Source organism: Pinus tabuliformis, chromosome 7 (genome assembly GCF_031772625.1).
Source record: "Pinus tabuliformis cultivar Carrire ecotype Pingquan chromosome 7, CPIR1, whole genome shotgun sequence".
NCBI lineage: Eukaryota > Viridiplantae > Streptophyta > Pinopsida > Pinales > Pinaceae > Pinus > Pinus tabuliformis.
In genome coordinates, this window is record NC_142293.1 from 1727924204 (window position 1) to 1727943861 (window position 19658).

Below are 19658 nucleotides of genomic sequence, written 5' to 3' on the forward strand. Positions count from 1 at the left end.
AATTTACACTTCTTGCTCATGAAACCCATGAGGCAAGATTTACAATAATAATTCATTACATCATTTACAAAGATCATGTCATTATGAAGACTGAACCTAGTTACACTTTCTTCAACATAGCTTATCTACCCAAGGTCCTACTTTAGCTAGGATAACTTTTGCCTGTATCTTTCTTCAATGATTATACACAAACAATTTATTTACTATAGTTTCACACCACGATTTGTTGACACCCAAATGTCAGGACAGATCGATGGCTCCAAGGATAGTTAAGTTGAATGGAGCAAATGAGATGAAAAAGGGTGCAATGGAGTGTGCTTGGTAGTGGAATGTGTGGGGAATCAAGGAGTAGAAGTGTATGGCCAAAAGCCATGTTTGAATTGGCACTAAAATGTAAGTGGCCAAACAATGAGATCATAGTGACATGAGGTGAACTCTGAAATATGTGTGGCCAAAGATTGAGATTAGAGACGTTCTGACACCAATGTTATGAACGAGCTGCTTCATGAATTGGAAGTATTCAAAATCGAAAATAAATATGACAGCGATAAAATATTAATTATAATAGGAATGACTGATGATTTGATACAGTGGGCATGTGAGGTTTATTTAAATATTGACCGGGGGCATGCTGATGGTCAGCCTTGAGTTGTAATGATTGATATTAGCTTTATTATGTAATGTAAATTTAAGTACATGAGGTTGTTAGCATCATTGAACCTCTCGTGGAGGTGTTGAAGGTCATGGATGGACAAAAAGGCCCAATGAGATATTTTACCACTGTACGGAGCCAAATATATCTCCATGTGGATTCTAGGTGGGATAGAAACTACGTGCAGTATTGCATGTACTAGGAGCATATCTCATTGCCAATATATTATATAATGGGGGTAAATTTTTTTAAAAGATCGTGAGGTGATCAAAAGTTTGATGGCTTTCATTGAGAAGATGTTTTGGGAAGACACAATTGAAGACAAGATCAATATGCAATGGGATTTGTGCAAAGAATCATTGGGTATCTTTGGATTTAGTTCAGGGACAAGAAATTGCCAGGTAAGATTCAATTTGCAAATTGCTAATTATAATTTTCTATTTTTTTTTTTCAAGTGTTGCATTGCAGAAATTGTAACATTTCTTTTTTCATAACAACTCATTAGTGCGTAGATTGTGGCTTTGCAATATTGGAGATACAAGAATTTTCCTTTAGATTTTGAGTTAGCATTGTAATGCTCTGTGTTGGGAGCATAGTTGTTAAGTATTTAAGTACATCCATACCAAAAAGCACAACAGGTTGGAACATGAGTTGCTGGACAATCTGGTCTACATTTACTACAACCTTTCCCTGCTCACAAAATTATTGAGACCAAAAGGTATGGTTTCATTTTAATGTGTAAGAATCATAAGATTGATCGAGAATCTGATTAAATTGCACACGATGAATCTCTAGAAGATTTGAGCTGGCTTGATACGGAGGTTGATGATCTCCCTAATACATTGGAATCATTGGGTATCTTTGGATTTAGTTCAGGGACAAGAAATTGCCAGGTAAGATTCAATTTGCAAATTGCTAATTATAATTTTCTATTTTTTTTTTTCAAGTGTTGCATTGCAGAAATTGTAACATTTCTTTTTTCATAACAACTCATTAGTGCGTAGATTGTGGCTTTGCAATATTGGAGATACAAGAATTTTCCTTTAGATTTTGAGTTAGCATTGTAATGCTCTGTGTTGGGAGCATAGTTGTTAAGTATTTAAGTACATCCATACCAAAAAGCACAACAGGTTGGAACATGAGTTGCTGGACAATCTGGTCTACATTTACTACAACCTTTCCCTGCTCACAAAATTATTGAGACCAAAAGGTATGGTTTCATTTTAATGTGTAAGAATCATAAGATTGATCGAGAATCTGATTAAATTGCACACGATGAATCTCTAGAAGATTTGAGCTGGCTTGATACGGAGGTTGATGATCTCCCTAATACATTGGTATTTGCAGCACCTGACACACCAACATCACAATGTCGGCATGAAATAGTAGGACTAGGAATGAATGGTTCTATAGTGCCTAGCTCTTTGAGGGCATATACAAGGTGTCTTGGTAGGTGAGACTTGAGAGTCAAGATTGGAGACATTCATTATTTTTGAACTTATGTTCAAGTCATGATTTGTGTAGTTGCAACATCGACCCTGTTGCTATTTGATGGACTGCAATCTATTTAACTTGTGCTTTTGTTTTTGATAAAAATATTAAGTCAAATTGTATATTGTCACATTCAGTGAGATGGATTGGTGTATAAATTGTTGTTTTATTGATTTTATGGATCGGAACCTTCATTATTTTTTCTGGAGAAAATATCCTTTATCTTGAGTTTACTTTTTTCTTCTATTTACTATTTGCCACCGACTAAGTCACCGGATTCGTCCTAAACCCCCTGCGAATCCCGAATCCGGCGAATCCGACATGATTCGGTTCGGATTCGTGTCCAAATCATAGGACACGTTGTGTCCGAGGGCGTGTCGCGATTTTAAGACATGTGTCCGGTTTCCAGGACTCGCTAAGCTCAGCGCGGGAATGAAAAGGGCGTGTTTGCTCATTAAAATTGTCATTTGGCAAGTGATTTGTGATGTTGGCAAGTGATTTGTGCAATTGGAGCAAGGAGTAAAGCATTTTGGCAGCTTCATGATCAAGTCTAGGCCCTAGTATTGATATGCTATTCATGGTAATGTTAAATTCTTAAAGTAAAAGTGACATTCTCCTTAATCTTCATTTTCATCCTTTTACTTAAATTTTTAACATTACCATGAAATGACTCGGGATGTTTGAGAGTGGTTCCGGCCTCATTGGATTTCATATGGAGAAAGTAGAATTTTAGATTTCATTCAAAATCCAGCAGACTTATCAGTTTTTCAGGATTTTAGGATTGGGGGATTGCAATGTTTCCATTGAATTTTGTCATGTATTAGGGTATGGAACTCGTATTTAATCAAGAGCACCAAACCAAGAGCTTCTGAATATGTCGCTCCCGCTCCCAAGTAACACTGTTCCTGATGATATGGGTCTGGACACCACTGTTGAGTTGGCATTGGCCAACATGGATCTCAATGATCCAGTGCTAGAGCCTGTTAGATTTGATGACTTAGAGGGGTCAACCTCCATACCAGCAGATGCAGAGGCGACTATGGATACAGCGGAGTAGGAGGATGTAGAGGAGAGCAGTGGGGACCATGATGATGGGGACAATGATGTTGATTCTGATGCTGATTGATGCCTTGAGGCTTGTATATCTGTAGTTGTTTTATATTTTCTATTTCTATTTGCCATTGGCATTGCACCAACACTACGTATGTAACACATTTTGATTTGATGACTTAATGAGAAAACTACAGTTGTCAGTGTGTTTATCTTACTATCTTGTAGTTGTAAGTTGTCTTTCAGTTATGAATTATGAATCATGATTTAAATTTTTAATAGATTTATCATTTATGTGACCAGTACCACTGACATTTATTTGAATTTTGTATGTACTATGCATGCTAATAGCTATAGATGAAGATCTATGTTTGAAATCAATAAATTTGTATCATTAATTAAAATTTGTGTAACAAATATGATAATATCTAATTTTTAGTATATATGTATATTTTATATATGTATATATATATATATATATATATTTTAATAAAATAATATATAACGTGTCCTAACGTGTCCTGTTCCAGGGGTCAGCGTGTCGGAATCCGACACAATGAATCTCGAATCCTACGTGTCCTGAATCCCCGTGTCAGGTGACTTAGGCCACCGAGTAGTTGAGTTTTACCGGATAGATGTTTTGCCGAGCTCCAAGCTGGCTGAATCTTTGCAGAGACTGAGTCTTACAACATTGCTTACAACTATAAGCTATAGCTCATCCTATCCTACCAGTGCAATTGTGTGATGGCATACATGAAATTGATGCCTAGGAGAGCAGTGGGGACCATGATGATGGGGACAATGATGTTGATTCTGATGCTGATTGATGCCTTGAGGCTTGTATACCTGTAGTTGTTTTATATTTTCTATTTCTATTTGCCATTGGCATTGCACCAACACTACGTATGTAACACATTTTGATTTGATGACTTAATGAGAAAACTACAGTTGTCAGTGTGTTTATCTTACTATCTTGTAGTTGTAAGTTGTCTTTCAGTTATGAATTATGAATCATGATTTAAATTTTTAATAGATTTATCATTTATGTGACCAGTACCACTGACATTTATTTGAATTTTGTATGTACTATGCATGCTAATAGCTATAGATGAAGATCTATGTTTGAAATCAATAAATTTGTATCATTAATTAAAATTTGTGTAACAAATATGATAATATCTAATTTTTAGTATATATGTGTATTTTATATATATATATATATATATATTTAATAAAATAATATATAACGTGTCCTAACGTGTCCTGTTCCAGGGGTCAGCGTGTCCGAATCCGACACCATGAATCTCGAATCCTACGTGTCCTGAATCCCCGTGTCAGGTGACTTAGGCCACCGAGTAGTTGAGTTTTACCGGATAGATGTTTTGCCGAGCTCCAAGCTGGCTGAATCTTTGCAGAGACTGAGTCTTACAACATTGCTTACAACTATAAACTATAGCTCATCCTATCCTACCAGTGCAATTGTGTGATGGCATACATGAAATTGCTTGTGCACCTACCACTTAATTTTTTCTCCCCACAAAACATGCACCGGCACATAAGGGTTGCAAGCATACACATGCAGGCAACATGCATGTGTTCTGGTTAGGTTCACATACATTCTCACCTGTATTACATTCATTGTATTTATTTATTTAGTGCTAATGTGTCATTACTTCGATAATATGACAGGAACTCATGATCGACCTCTTGATTGGGACGCTCGGGTCAAAATTGCCATTGGAGCAGCAAAGGGTCTGGCATACTTGCACCATGACTGCTCCCCTCGTATCATACATCGTGATATCAAATCCAGCAACATATTGCTTGACAGGAACTTGGAATCCCATGTAGCTGATTTTGGGCTTGCCAAGCTGTTGGAGGACCAAGAGTCACACATCACAACCATTGTTGCTGGAACATTTGGCTATCTGGCTCCAGGTATGTTCTATGTGTTCTCATTTGCTGAGGTTGAGTTGGATTGATTGGCCAAGCCTATTTTGGAAATTAGCTTGTTACTCTAAAAACTCAGTGCATGACATTTCAAATGGAACAGAATAATATCATATAAAAAAACATGCTGGTTTATGGAGGGTGTGCACTTATTTGAGTGCAATTGAATATGTTCTTTCTATGCTGACTGCAGTTTGGTCTTTCATTATACTCATAAGCCCAGGACATTCTTGCAGATTTGTTATGGATCTTCCATAGGTCTCTCAACTTAGGAAAAAGTTCATCTCTCGATTTATTGAATAAACATCTGTAGTAAAAACATTGAGTAATGATAGCTTGCTTCCAAGCTGCCTCCAATTAAGTATTGCAGCTTTCCTGTACTAAAACTTGGTTTCTAGTTTGTGTTCTAATTAAGATTGGGAATTGAAGCTGTTACTTTAAGTGGTCCCTAGAAGTTACACCTTGTGGCATTTTACTGCTAATTTTTTATTTTCTTCCTCAATTAGGTACTTGTTTGATCTGTCTGATGCTTGACTGAGATTTACACCACATGACAGTTCTTGGATTTTTGGTTCTTCATTGGAATTTTCATCTGATTGTTGAGGGTTGATAAATTGCATGTTTCTTTTGTGGCAACTTTTTTTTTCCATACCCCTATTTTTTTGAGATTTCTCTTTGTTGCTACTTGATAGAGTATGTGATGTGTCAGTTCGAGCTAGTGAAGTGTTTTAAAATTTGTAGAGTATAACTACTTTTGTGCTTATATTGTCTACGAAGTCACTCATGCTCTAACGTTATTCTAGCTCAACCATTTTAAGGTGACTCACACATGCACCCTGTGAACATCGGCTAATTTTGTTTGTACCTAAATCATGGCAGGCATTTGCTTGGAATACTCCTAGGTGGAGTTGACAATTACTTCTCTTTTAATTAATTTGTGGCATAAACAATTTGAATTTTTTAATTAGATTTATCATTTTTAGTGAGGAATATGTGTGCAGTTGCACAAGAAAATCTTATTTATTTATTTCTGTATTTCATTGAAGTAGTATGGAAAGATTTCACATTACTGTGGCTTGACTAAGTAGCAGTGTAATCAAAATTTTCTTGGCCTGTTAAACCTAGATAAACTTTTCTGCCTTGTAATATCTATCATAATATCACCAAATCCTTAATGATTGTAAAATCCTTTATGCACTTACCGTTAAAACTGAATGTGTTCTTAAGAAACTTTCTATGGACACAAGGTGCCCTGGGGGGAACTTCTTATGGGCTCATGGGCTTCCTAAGCACAACTTACCATTCAAAGTTTCTATCCTCTCTGATTGTCCTTGCTATACATAGGACATACTCTGCAAAAATCTCTTAAAGGTTGCAGAGAATCTACAGTAAAATCGTGCCTCATATTGTTTAAGAAGTGGAACAAAATGGATAGCTGTAACAATTTTGTTCGTATACTGATTCATGTCACTTTTCAGGCATAGTCCTGGACATTTTCTGCATTCACAAAAATTTAATGGAAGTGGTCAAATCCTGATCCTCCTTATGCTTGACTGTATGGCCTTTGTGACAGAATACATGCACAGTGGCAGAGCAACAGAAAAGGCTGATGTATATAGTTTTGGAGTTCTTCTGCTTGAACTTTTGAGTGGAAAGCGGCCAACTGATTCAGCATTCATCGAGAAAGGACTGAATGTTGTTGGATGGGTAAATATCCCTTTCTCTCTCTTTGTTGACTTTCCACTGCAAGTTTTTTGTCACTATGCTGTTTGGCTAGTGGTGCATGATTTCAAAGAGATTCATTTTGTTTGAAATGCTAGTGGAATCTGATTGACATATATCTTAAGTTCTTAACATTATTTCAAAACATGTAATATATCTAGTTTCATTTCTGTTTGTCAATACTGGCATATTATTCTGTACCATACTTTTAAAAATTGGAACCGGGCTTTGAACCGACCATTGATCAAACCAGAACCAGATCAAACTGGATTCAATGAACTCTAAATGCAAACTTTTGCAATTGAGGACATTGACTGCCAAGTTCCAACCAACTCACACCTGGAAATGCAAACTAGCTTCCTTAGCCTCCTCTTGAAGATGGCAACTCCACTGACAGTTACACACTATCTCCAAAATAACTCCAACTCCAACTCCAAGATGACTACTTCAGCAAAAACTCAACACTCTCCAAGCTCACAAACAAACTCACAAACACTCCAAATCAGATGTGTGAGACAAATTAGAGTGAGAGGGGCCTCTTAAAGGCTTGGAGAGGGTATTTTTTGAGGGAAAGCACCCTTAGTTTCCCCCCAAACCCCCTAAAACACAGTCAGAAAGTTGCTTTTTGAGCTCACGGTGGGCATGCCTCCTAACCGACTGGTTTAGGATGAAACCGGCCGGTTAGGACCGGTTAGTTGCAAAAAAAAGGCAAAGTGACCCCTCTGACCGGGCTTTTTGGCCGGTTTCGACCGGTGGGCTTGCTAACCGGTTAGCAGGGCCGGTTTTGAAAACTATGCTCCCAACAACTTCGCTTGACCTGCTTCCTTGTCTAGGGCTATTAGGTGACCTATTACGCCATCATTCCAACAATTTTGATCCTCTTCTAGCAGATAGAGAAGTTCTACCTTGAAGCAACAGACCATAGCTTTCCTTCTTCGCACTTGTGAGAGGGAGTTAGCCCAAAAGCTTATTTTCTTCGTCCTCCTTCTTTGTTGGCCTTCTTGCGCTTCTCTTTCTTGTAGATGAGATGAGGATTGAATGTATCCAAAGGAGGTCAAGTTCCCTCCTTTATATAGGCTTCTCAACGTGGATGTGGCTCCTCAAAATAGGTCGACTTTTTAGCTGCCAGGTCGACTTGGTCTTGAAGGGGATTTTGACACTTTTAAATACAAAAATATTTTTCTTTACAAGTTACAATGTGACTGATGGGGTCTTGAACTTATGACAATGACTCTTTTGACTTCTTGACCGAGGACAAACCCTAGAAGCACTCAATGGGTGCTTGACCTCTAAAATAAAAGACTTTTAGCATGAAAACCATGCTCCAAAAATAACAATAATACTTTTTCCTTCATTTTACAAAATACAAGAATCAAAGATACATTTTATATTTATGAAGGCCGATCCTATTTACACATTTTCAACATTGCCTATTAACTAGGGAGGTATTCATAAATGGTACATGGACATTCGCAATTTGAAGAGATCTCATAAGAAGAGTCAGATTGGTAGCCCATCTGATTAGCATCATAACAACTAACATTGTCACATAGCAAGGCCTTGACTAACAGCTCTTATCTCTCTATAAAATCAGAGCACAATGTTGGCGAGACTAATGATTTATAGACACCATCATCATTGTCTCTCAAGGTACATACCCCACTCGAGTGTTCACCGAGTATGTCCTTCTTGGACTATTCCTATCTTGGATAGCTAGTGCTCAAAGAATATAGGACGCCCTAACTCATCCTCAAAGAGTATCGGATGCTAGATGTCTACCCAATCCTCCGTTCTTTCTTCCCAAATGAAGACAAGAATGATGTGGCTATCTCTCCCTCTCAACTAGGGAGGATATATCAACCAGACCAAGCTGTCTCTCAAATACACAAGCCTCTTATTAATAAGAGATTTTGTCAATATTTCAGCTACCTACTCATCGGTGGAGATAAACCATAGCTGCAACACACTATCCTGTACTAGCTTGTAAATGTAGTGATACTTGTTGTTTATATGCTTTGGCTTTCCATGAAACACTGGGTCTTCGTACAATCTTATAGAATTGGTGTTATCACAATGTATCACTATAGGGTCCATTGGTCCTTCAAACAAGTTAGACAACAACTTCCTCAACCAGACAACTTCTTTTCTTACTTCACAGATTGCAATATATTCAACCTCAACACTACTCAAAGCAACCGATTCTTGCTTTCTGCTCATCCATGAGACCATGGAGGATCCCAAACTAAAACATCCTCTTGTAGTGCTCCTTCCATCCTGCTTACTGCCTCCCCAGTCAAAATTTGTATATCCAATCAAGTGGACATCATTCCTCCTATCATATTTCAGGCATTAGTGGATTGTTCCTTGCAGATATCTCAGAATGTGCTTGGCTACTATCCAATGATCATGCTTCAGCTCAACTTGGAACTGACTGAGAACATTCACTTTCAAACATATGTCTAGTCTATTGAAGAAAATGTAACTAGGTTCGGTCTTCATAATGACATGTAATTATGACTAATGTAAATGATGTAATAAAAGAGAATAAAATTATTTTTTTTGTATGCCTTGTTGCCTGGGTTTCATGAGTAAGAAGTGCCTTTAGGATTTGTCATAATGTCAAAGAGTCAAGTCATGTATGAAGCAACTCTTCTTGAGCACGAAAAAAATATACTTGTGTCATAAATAATGTCAAGTAGCTCTCCAAATGACAAGCACAATCCTCTTCTTATTTCAACCAACAAAAATGAATTAAGAACAGTCATGTTGGCTCAAAGAAATAGACACAATAGTTCACAATGACATGTCGGCTAAATATGGGAGACTAACTACTATAAATACCCAGCTAGGGTATCTGCAAAACAGAAGTGCAGAACTCAGATTTGTCTGAGATTTTCGGAGGTCTGTCATAGGGTGCAAAAATTTTGGATGAGTTACAGGAAGTACAGTGTCTCTAAAATTTTGGATGAGTTACAGGAAGTACAGTGGCTCAGAAATATCAGATGAGTGTAGTAGTTAAGTGTTACGAAGGAAGAAGGATCTCTGTGTTTTCGGTGATGTCTCAAAGTCTTAATAAAGCAATCCCAGTCTCGGCATATGTACAACTCTCTCAAGTAGTACACTCTCGGCATAATCAATGATGGAGAAAATACAATAACAGTCTCAACATACCTATGATGAAGAAGACCTCGGTGCAGGAAGAAAAACATAGTCTTGACATAGTTGTGATGATCCCATAGTAACACGCTCTGTCTAGGCATCCATTCTAAACACTCTCATGGTCTTGCACAATGATAATCATGATGAGGACATAGTGACAGGGTAGTTCTCAGTGCAACTCTCATACATATAGAGACCTCGTTGATAGAGTGATGATCTCAGGAAGAGTGCAACAATCATCTAGGTGAAGGTGCAACAATGGTACGATTGTAATACAATAATGATGACCACGGTGAAGCAACAGTGATGATGATAATCTCAACAGTGATAGAGAAGAGGATTGGTTTCTTGGTCTTGGAGTGGCCTAATAGGTTAAGGGTCATGGTCTTGGTATTCGCCAATTAGAACCTCTATAAGAAGAATTTTGTGTGGGTTTCCTCTCAAGGAGTTAGAGGTTTTGGCCCTGGTAGAAAGCCAACATCTTGTGTTCTTGTCTCTTTGTTTTGGTAGCTATTTGATGAACTAAAAGAAGACACGCTCTAATAATAACAAGTGAAGATTGGAATAAGAAGAAAAGTTGAAAACACCTCACAAATAGTTATCATGACTAGAAGAATCTCATTAACTCTAATTGCCCTAGATTCTTCAACATAAAATCAGAGCATAGGTGTTGAAGTCAAAGGAAGGGCAACAAAGAGACATTCAATGATCAAGCTTCAAAAAGGACATCAAAGTTAGTTGAAGGAATTGAAAGATCAGTCTACAACAACAGTATACAATAACAAGGGTTTTTGTCTATGCAATCAAGGAGACAATCTACAACAACAAGATCTTTTGTCTCCACAGTCATCATCAAAAGGCCACCAAGACTCGCATCAAGATGTCTACAAAAGCTCAAAGGACCTCAAAATCGAAGACTACATCATCTCGAAGTCCTAGAAGCAGTCTTGATCTAAACTACAATTGAAGGCAATAAGGCATGGACATCTTCAAAGGATCATCTCCTGGCCCTAGAAGAAGATCATCCAAAGGAAGCAACAGATCATCCTCATAAAACGGGAGCAACCTTTTCCCTTGAAGAAATGCTTTCCATCGAAGAGAAGATCATCCATGAGGAAACTCCAATACATCTTCTCCAACCAACATCAAAGTGATCAAGTAGAAGAGTTCATCTTCACTTGTCAAATAAGTATATTTCATTTTTATAATCAAGTTTGGTTAAATGACTTCATGGCTGCAAGGAGATCTATGGGTTGAATGGATCATCAAAGGTCCTTGCATGGAATAAGGAGGATGTCACAATCCTTATAGATGAGAGAAATCAGTGAACAAGTCTCCTTTGAATTCTTGGGAGGGAACTATTAAAGACCTGTCATCCCTATGTAGCAAGAAAGGAGACATAAAAGAGATATATGAAATGCTAGAAGACATACTCTCTGAAATGAAGTTAAGAAGATCATATCACTTAGACCTGATTGAAGGTATCAAACGATGTAGGAATATTTTCATAAGATCTCAATTGGGAGACCTGGGAGAGATGATAAGAAGATGATCATCATAAGCGAGGTAACAAATGCCCATAGACAAGGAAGGTTACCTCATTCGACAATTTGTGGTCTTTATGCTAGATAGAGAAAGATAAGTTGATGGCAAAAGCATTGAAGGGAATGTTGGTCCTTAAACAAGACAATATTGAATAGCTAAGATTCAATGCTACGGAAAGATGATGAAAAGAAACTCATATCACCAGAAATATGGAGGAAGCTGAAAAAAAGGGCCAAGGAAAGAGTGAGTACAATGCTTGAGATAGTATCCCTCAAAAAAGGGTCCTATCTTAAGCTCCTAAATCTTGTGTTATAGATATGACCTTGATAATAAGATGCATCGCCGCATCATGGAAGCATTAGGAACAAGAGCTTGTGACATCACCATGGGAATCATGAAGGGCAAAATCCATTGCAATCAAACTTGAAGGATATAGCTCTTGGGAACCTCATTGGACATTATAGGAGAGGAAGAAGTCATCCAAGACAAGGCTCATCATACATCAGGAAGGAAACATTTGCGAGATGGGGATATGCAAGATCCTCAAGGTTCTCTGATGGAATCCTCATCTTATGTTGGCCAACAAAAATGAATTAAGAACAGTCATGTAGGCTCAAAGAAATAGACAACAATTCACAACGACACGTCGGCTAAATATGGGAGACTAACTATTGTAAATACCCAGCTAGGGTATCCGTAAAACAAAAGTGCAAAACTCAGATTTGTCTGAGATTTTCGGAGGTCTGTCACAGGGTGCAAAAATTTCGGATGAGTTACAGGTAGTACAGTGTCTTTGAAATTTCGGATGAGTTACAGGAAGTACAGTGGCTCAGAAATATCGAATGAGTGCAATAGTTAAGTGTTACGAAGGAAGAAGGATCTCTATGTTTTCGGTGATGTCTCACAGTCTTAATAAAGTAGTCCTAGTCTTGGCATATGTACAACTCTCTCAAGTAGTACACTCTCGACATAATCAATGATGGAGAAAATACAATAATAGTCTTGGCATACCTATGATGAAGTAGACCTCAGTGCAGGAAGAAAAACACAGTCTTGACATAGTTGTGATGATCCAATAGTAACACGCTCTGTCTAGGCATCCATTCTCAACGCTCTCATGATCTCGTCATAATGATAATCATGATGAGGACATAGTGACAAGGTAGTTCTTGATGCAACTCTCATACATATAGAGACCCCATTGATAGAGTGATGATCTCAGGAAGAGTGCAACAATCATCTAGGTGAAGGTGCAGCAATGGTACAACTGTAATACAACAATGATCACCACGGTGAAGCAACAATGATGAAGATAACCTCAACAGTGGCAAATAAGAGGATTGGTGTCTTGATCTTGGAGTGGCCTAATAGGTCAAGGGTCATGGTCTTGGTATTCATCAATTGGAATGTCTATAAGAAGAATTTTGTGTGGGCTTTCCTCTCAAGGAGTGAGAGGTCTTGGCCCTGGCAGAAAGCCAACATCTTGTGTTCTTGTCCCTTTGTTTTGGTAGCTATTTGATGAACTAAAAGAAGATACACTCTAATAATAACAAGTGAAGATTGGAATAAGAAGAAAAGTTAAAAACATCTCACAAATAGTTATCATGACTAGAAGAATCTCATTAACTCTAATTGCCCTAGATTCTTCAACATGGTCGAGTCTTCACCAAGTACACTATCAATTGTTTATACCTGGTCGGATCCACTGGGCTCGATTCATAACTCCTTAGCCTTCATATAGAGATTCAAATCAACAAAACTCTTAGTGAAGCCCAATCTTTGTAGGTATGCATCCATCCTTGCATACCATGCCCTTGGTGCTTTCTTGAGGCCATATAATGCCTTCTTCAACCTGCGAACATAAGCCTCTCTATCTTTGACTTCAAATCCCAACGATTTCTCTATATAGATTTCTTCATCGATTGTGCCATTCAGGAATGCAGTCTTGACATCCATTTGATGAATATTCCATCCCATCAATGCTGCCAAAAAGACTAATGAGCATATTGGACCAAATGTCTCTTCCTAATCGATGCCTTCTTGCTGAGAGAAGTCCATAGCCACAAAATTTGCCTTATACTCTACAATACTTCCATTTGCCACATGTTTAATCTTGTAAAGCCATTTGGAAGTCACCACAAACTTGTCCTTAGGCCTAGGTACAATCTCCCAAACCCCATTCTTCATTATTGATTGATATTCTTCATTCATGGCATCTTTCCATTCTTGATGATTGACAACTTCAACCCCCAGCTTAAGAGTTTCGGCCTCTACTACATGTTTGAAATTTTTGCCCCCCCTGCAACTGCTACTGCATCCTACGCATGTGAACAAAATTAGCCTTCCAAGGCCTCCCAAGAGTCCCAACAACTTCGCTTGACTTGCTTCCTTGTCCAAGGCTATTAGGTGACCTTTTAGGTCCTTCTTCCAACAATTTTGATCCTCTTCTAGCAGATAGAGAATTTCGACATTGAAGCATCAAACCCTAGCTTTCCTTCTTTGCACGTATGAGAGGGAGTTAGCCCATAAACTTCTTTTCTTCGTCCTCCTTCTTCGCTAGCCTTCTTGTGCTTTTCTTTCGCTTAGATGAGATGAGAAATGAATGTATCCAAAGAAGTTTGAGTTGCCTCCTTTATATAGGCTTCTCAAGGTGGACGTGTCTCCTCAAATTAGGCTGACTTCTTAGATTCCAGGCCGTCTTGGTCTTGAAGGGCATTTTGACACTTTTAAAGACGAAAATAATTTTCTTTACAAGTTACAATGTGCCCGATGGGGTCTTCGACTTATGACAATGACTCTTTTGACTTCTTGACGTAGGATAAACCCTAGAAGCACTCAATGGGTGTTTGACCTCTAAAATAAAAGACTTTGAGCATTAAACCCATGCTCCAAAAATAACAATAATACTTTTTCTTTCATTTTACAAAATACAAGAATCAAAGGTACATTTCATATTTATGAAGACCGAGCATAGTTATACATTTTTCAACAGTTAGCAGTCGAGTTTGATATGAAGGATCTTGGGATTACGCATTATTACTTGGGACTAGAAGTATGGCAGAAGCCCAGTGAGATGTATCTTGGTCAAGGAAAATATGTGATCGAGATACTTTTGAAGTTTGACATGATGGATTGCAAGCCTATGATAACTCCTATGATTACCAATCTAAAGAAGTTGAGGAGTTCAAAGTCTAGTCTTGTGGATCCTACTTGCTACAAACAGTTGAGTGGGTCCTTGATGTATCTTGTAAATACAAGACCAAACATTTGTGTTGCAGTGAATGCCCTTAGTCAGTTTTAGATGGAGCCAAAACCTAATCATTGGATTGCAACCAGGCATATCCTAAGATATTTGCATGGAACCATACATCAATGCCTCCAGTATACTGGCAATAAAATCCAACTCATGGGATATACATATTTAGATTGGGGTGGCAATGATACAGATGGAAGAAGCACAGCAATGGATGCTTCAGCCTAGGGTCTTCCATGGTCTCATGGATGAGCAGAAAGCAGGATATAGTTGCTTTGAGTATTGTTGAAGCAAAGTATGTTGTTGTAAGTGAAGTCTTTCAGGAATTTATTATTATCAGATTTGTTTGAAGGACCAGTTAACCCTACGCATATACCCTGTGACTATGAAAGTTGTATAATATTGACAGAAGACTTTGTGTTCCATGCTAGGATGAAGCATATAAACAACCAGTACCACTACGGCAGAACCTTGGTATGAGATGGGGTCGTGGAGCTGCACTATCTACCTACAAATGAACAGGTATCAGATTTTTTGACTAAAACATTATCAAACAAAAAGCTTGAGTACTTGAGAGGTAAGCTTGGTTTGGTGGATATCTCTTGAGTGATTTTGAATAGTTCTTGTCTTTATGGGTCAAGCACTAGATTAGATAAGCATCTAAAGATTGGAACCTACGGATTAGAGAATCTAGGAAAAAGTTGTTGACCGATACTTTTTGAGGACGAGGTAGGGCATCCAAGATAAGAGTAATCGAAGAGGATCACTATTCTTTGAGGATTTATGATTGGAAATCCAAAACAAGAATAGTCCTACAAAGGCATACTCGATGAGCATCGGGATTGGGTATGTGCCTTTAAAGAAAAACATATATATTAATGTGCATCCATATGAATCCAAACTAGAAAGCAAAAGTTCATAACCAAAATAACATTGAGTGCAATCCATCTCTGAATTGAAAATACATCAACAAACAAGCCTTAGATGCCCCCTAGCATTCTAAACAAATCATGCTATAACAAATACCTACACATCATCGAAATCTTTGCCTATATTGGATCTTTGTCATCAATATCACCCATTAAGCATTAAAATAAGATAGAAAATGCTTAGAATGTGAATTCAAGGCCTTTTTTTGAGTCATGGGTACATTTTTAGTAGGATCATAATATAGGAATTCAACAATAAATTCCACTAACATCAAGGTACATAAAATAAGTGCTAGTTCCATAACCTAGATCAGGAACTGGGCAGAACTAGATCGGAATCGGTAAACAAACCAAACAAAAAAACCAGTCAACAAAAAACACGAAATATTCAATTTTTAAAGAAAAACATATATATTCATGTGCATCCATATGAATCCAAATTCCAAACCAAAAAGCAAAAGTTCTCATTTATATAGCATGAAATGGTGCACATAACCAAAATAACACCGAGTGCAATCCATCTCTGAAACAAAAATACATCAACAGACAGGCCCTAGATGGCCTCTAGCATAAAAAAAAATCATGCTACAATATTGGGATAAAAAAATCATCAAAATATTTTCCTATATTGGGATCTTCGTCATCAACAACATTTTGAACATGTTATGCATGATGACGCATATAAGCATATTCTTGTAAATATTTGAACTTCTTTGTTGTAAACAATATAGCATGGGAACTACTCCTGGCCCCTGTGGAACCTCTATCCGGGGTTTCCTTGTTCCAGGGATGATCAAAACGTTTCAAATTTGGTGGGAATGCCATCAACAATATTAGGAACATTCCCATTGTTCCTGTCCATATTTGTGCCCTTTTTAGGAATGTCCCTTAGACATTCTAGCATGTTGAGGATCATTTGGACCCTCCAAAATGGGATGCCTAGACATTACCAAAGTGCCATGAAGCTTCCAGATGCTCAACGACTTCCAGAAATTCCTGCACAACCTTAGGCCCATCTTCTGTGCTAAAACATGCCTGAAAAAAAGTCAATTTCAGTGAATAGTCATTAACCAAACATGGGCCTGAAAAAGGCCCAACTTTACTTGACAAATAGAAATATTAAGAAATAAAACCCTAAACCTAAAAAAACTTACATGAAACCCCATTTTTCTGTTGGAGGATCACTCACTCTCTGGAGATAATTGAGTGCCATATCATTTGAGAATGTAACATCTTAAAACCATAAGTGCATAGTTGTTGACAAAACTTCAAACTTGCAGAACATTATTAGATAGTGTCCCAACTGGGTCTATAACCTCTTTGATTCCCTTTACAAAGATTATGTGATGGACATGAAAATGAGAGTAAAATTTTGTTAACTGACCTCTCTAGATCATTTTTTAAGAGAAATGCTCGAAAAGGTCAAATAAATCCATGTAGTTAACTACGTTTACTCATATGTCAGATAATTAGCCCCACGCTGAGCCCTAAGATACGTGAAGATGACCCTATTGTTGGCCTTGATCATAGTTTTAAAAACCGGAACTGGTGACTGGATCGGTCCACCTAATGAATTGAGTTTCGAACCAGAACCAGTCGAACTGGGACTAGTCAGGTCTAAACGAACCGATTTTAAAAAATTACATTAAATAATTAGTTTTTAATGAAAAAAACTATTTTTAAGATTTAAAACCATGATTCCAATTCAATAGAGACAAAATATGCAAAGTTTTCTCATTTATATACCATGTAAAGGTGAATATATCAAAATGGCACCAAGTTCCAAACATATCATCGACAAAATACATAAGCAATGAGGCTCTAAATGGTCTATAAGTTCCAAAGAAAATGATACAAGCTATGAGGCCATTGGCCTACTACAAGACTACAAGTCTAGACTCTAGACTCTAGAGTCTACATATGATCAATCATCAAATTCGTCACCGCTACTAGACACATGATCATCATCATTAGCAAGAGCTACATAGACATCATCTGGATCAGAGTCTGAGGATGCCTCAGCCTCATCTGCAACCTCAGTAGCACTGCCACCAATAATAATAGAAGTGGACCTAATGGAAGCACGAATTGGTCGAGTTGCACGACTAGTGCCATCCATTGGTTGTTTACCTTTCCTCGATGCGACTATTGATCTTGGTTCTGATGGCGCCACTGAATCTGCTTCATCCCTCGCTAATGCCATGTCAATATCAAAATCAACATCAAACATGGTATCTTCAGTCTCCTCCACCCATTCTGATGTTGGATCAATATCGTCCAACACAATAGGATCTAGATCAAGGGTATTGTTCATCATTTGGTTCCGCCATAGTCGAAGGTTGTATTGCACGAAGATAAGATCATTTAACCGTTTTTGTTCCAAACGGTTTCTCTTCTTCGTGTGTATGTGCTCAAAAACAGACCAATTGCGCTCACAACCTGAAGCACTACAAGTTTAGCTGAGGGCTCTAATTGCAAACTTTTGCAATTGAGGGCACTAGCTGCCAAATGACTCCCACCAATATGTTGCAAAGAAAAAGACATTAATTAGTAACTCAATGCATTTCATTACTTATTTACAAATTACAAGTATTTATAGATAATTTGAATTCTAAATTTGTAAACAATTTAACTTGAAAAGAAAAACAAATTGGAAATTGGAATTGCTTACCTGGTTGATCCACATCCCTTGCCATCTTTGCGAAGTTTTTGCCAAAGGTACCAACTGCCATACTGAAAATAATAAGTTTTATATGTATTTCCAACTGGTCTGCTTGGTTAGGGACCATGTGCCCATGCAATCAATCAATCTAGCTCTGACCTCCCCATCCTGCAGATCTCCTAACCGAGCATTATAATGGTACTTCGGGTTCAAAAATACCAAGCTGCATGTATAGGACGATGGAGTTGATTGTTCCATTTGTTATCAATGATCTCCCATATATGGCCATATTTAGCTAACCTTTATCTTGTATCTGCTCCTTTGCCTGATCCATAGCCTCATAAATGTAGCCCATGGCCAATTTTTCCCATCCTTAGCACCTTAATAAGAGGCTCAGTAATTTTTACAAGCTCTGCAAACATTTTCCAAAAATAATGGTCAAACACTTTCTTTTTGGTGTCTTTGTCATCTTGTCTACGAGCCCAACGAGATTCAGTCCAATCATCAAAAGAAAACATTTTCTGCAGGTTTTTATGTTGAGCATTGAGACATTGCAACGTGAGGAAGTGAGTTGCAAATCTCATAATTGCAGGCCTAACAAGCTCTCTGCCCCCATTGTTTTTCCTCATTAGGCTCAATACCCATGAGTGGTTGTAAATGTATTTTGTAATGCACTTACAAGCCCACCGAGATTCACTCTAATCATTAGAAGAAATCATTTTTCTGCAAGTTTTTATGTTGAGCATTGAGACATTGCAACGTGAGGAAGTGAGTTGCAAATCTTGTAATTGCAGGCCTAACAAGCTCTCTGCCCCCAAAGTTTTTCCTCATTAGTCTCAATACCCATGAGTGGTTATAAATATATTTTGTAATGCACTCGGCATACTCTACAATGTTTTTTACCCACTCCACTTTGCCTATGTCCTCAAGCATGAGGTCTATGCAATGTGCAGCACAGGGAGTCCAAAATATGGTCCTATATTTGGACTCAAGCATCTTTCCAGCAAGAACATAGTTTGAGGCATTATTGGTGATGACCTGCACAACATTCTGCTCCCCTACTTCCTAAATAATGTCATCCAAAAGCTCAAATAGAAGGGTTTCATCCTTCACCTTATCAGATGCATCAACTGATCTCAAAAACATGGTTCCTTGAGGGCAAGAAATAAGGAAATTAATGATAGTGTGGTTCTTTCCATCAATCCATCCATCTGACATGATGGAACAACCTGTTTTGAGCCATGA

At 37.8% G+C, this 19658-nt stretch overlaps 1 protein-coding gene across 9 annotated transcripts in view; it reads left to right on the top strand.

Moving 5' to 3' along the window:
• FEI1 (Leucine-rich repeat protein kinase family protein) overlaps nt 1-19658 on the top strand; it is a 211627-nt gene that overhangs the window by 181420 nt on the left and 10549 nt on the right. For all 9 annotated transcript variants that reach the window (XM_089460401.1, XM_089460397.1, XM_089460393.1 and 6 more), the window contains exons 13-14: nt 4883-5131; nt 6717-6850. In XM_089460401.1, coding sequence (XP_089316527.1) covers nt 4883-5131; nt 6717-6850 — 383 coding nt within the window. The remainder of the gene's footprint in view (nt 1-4882; nt 5132-6716; nt 6851-19658) is intronic.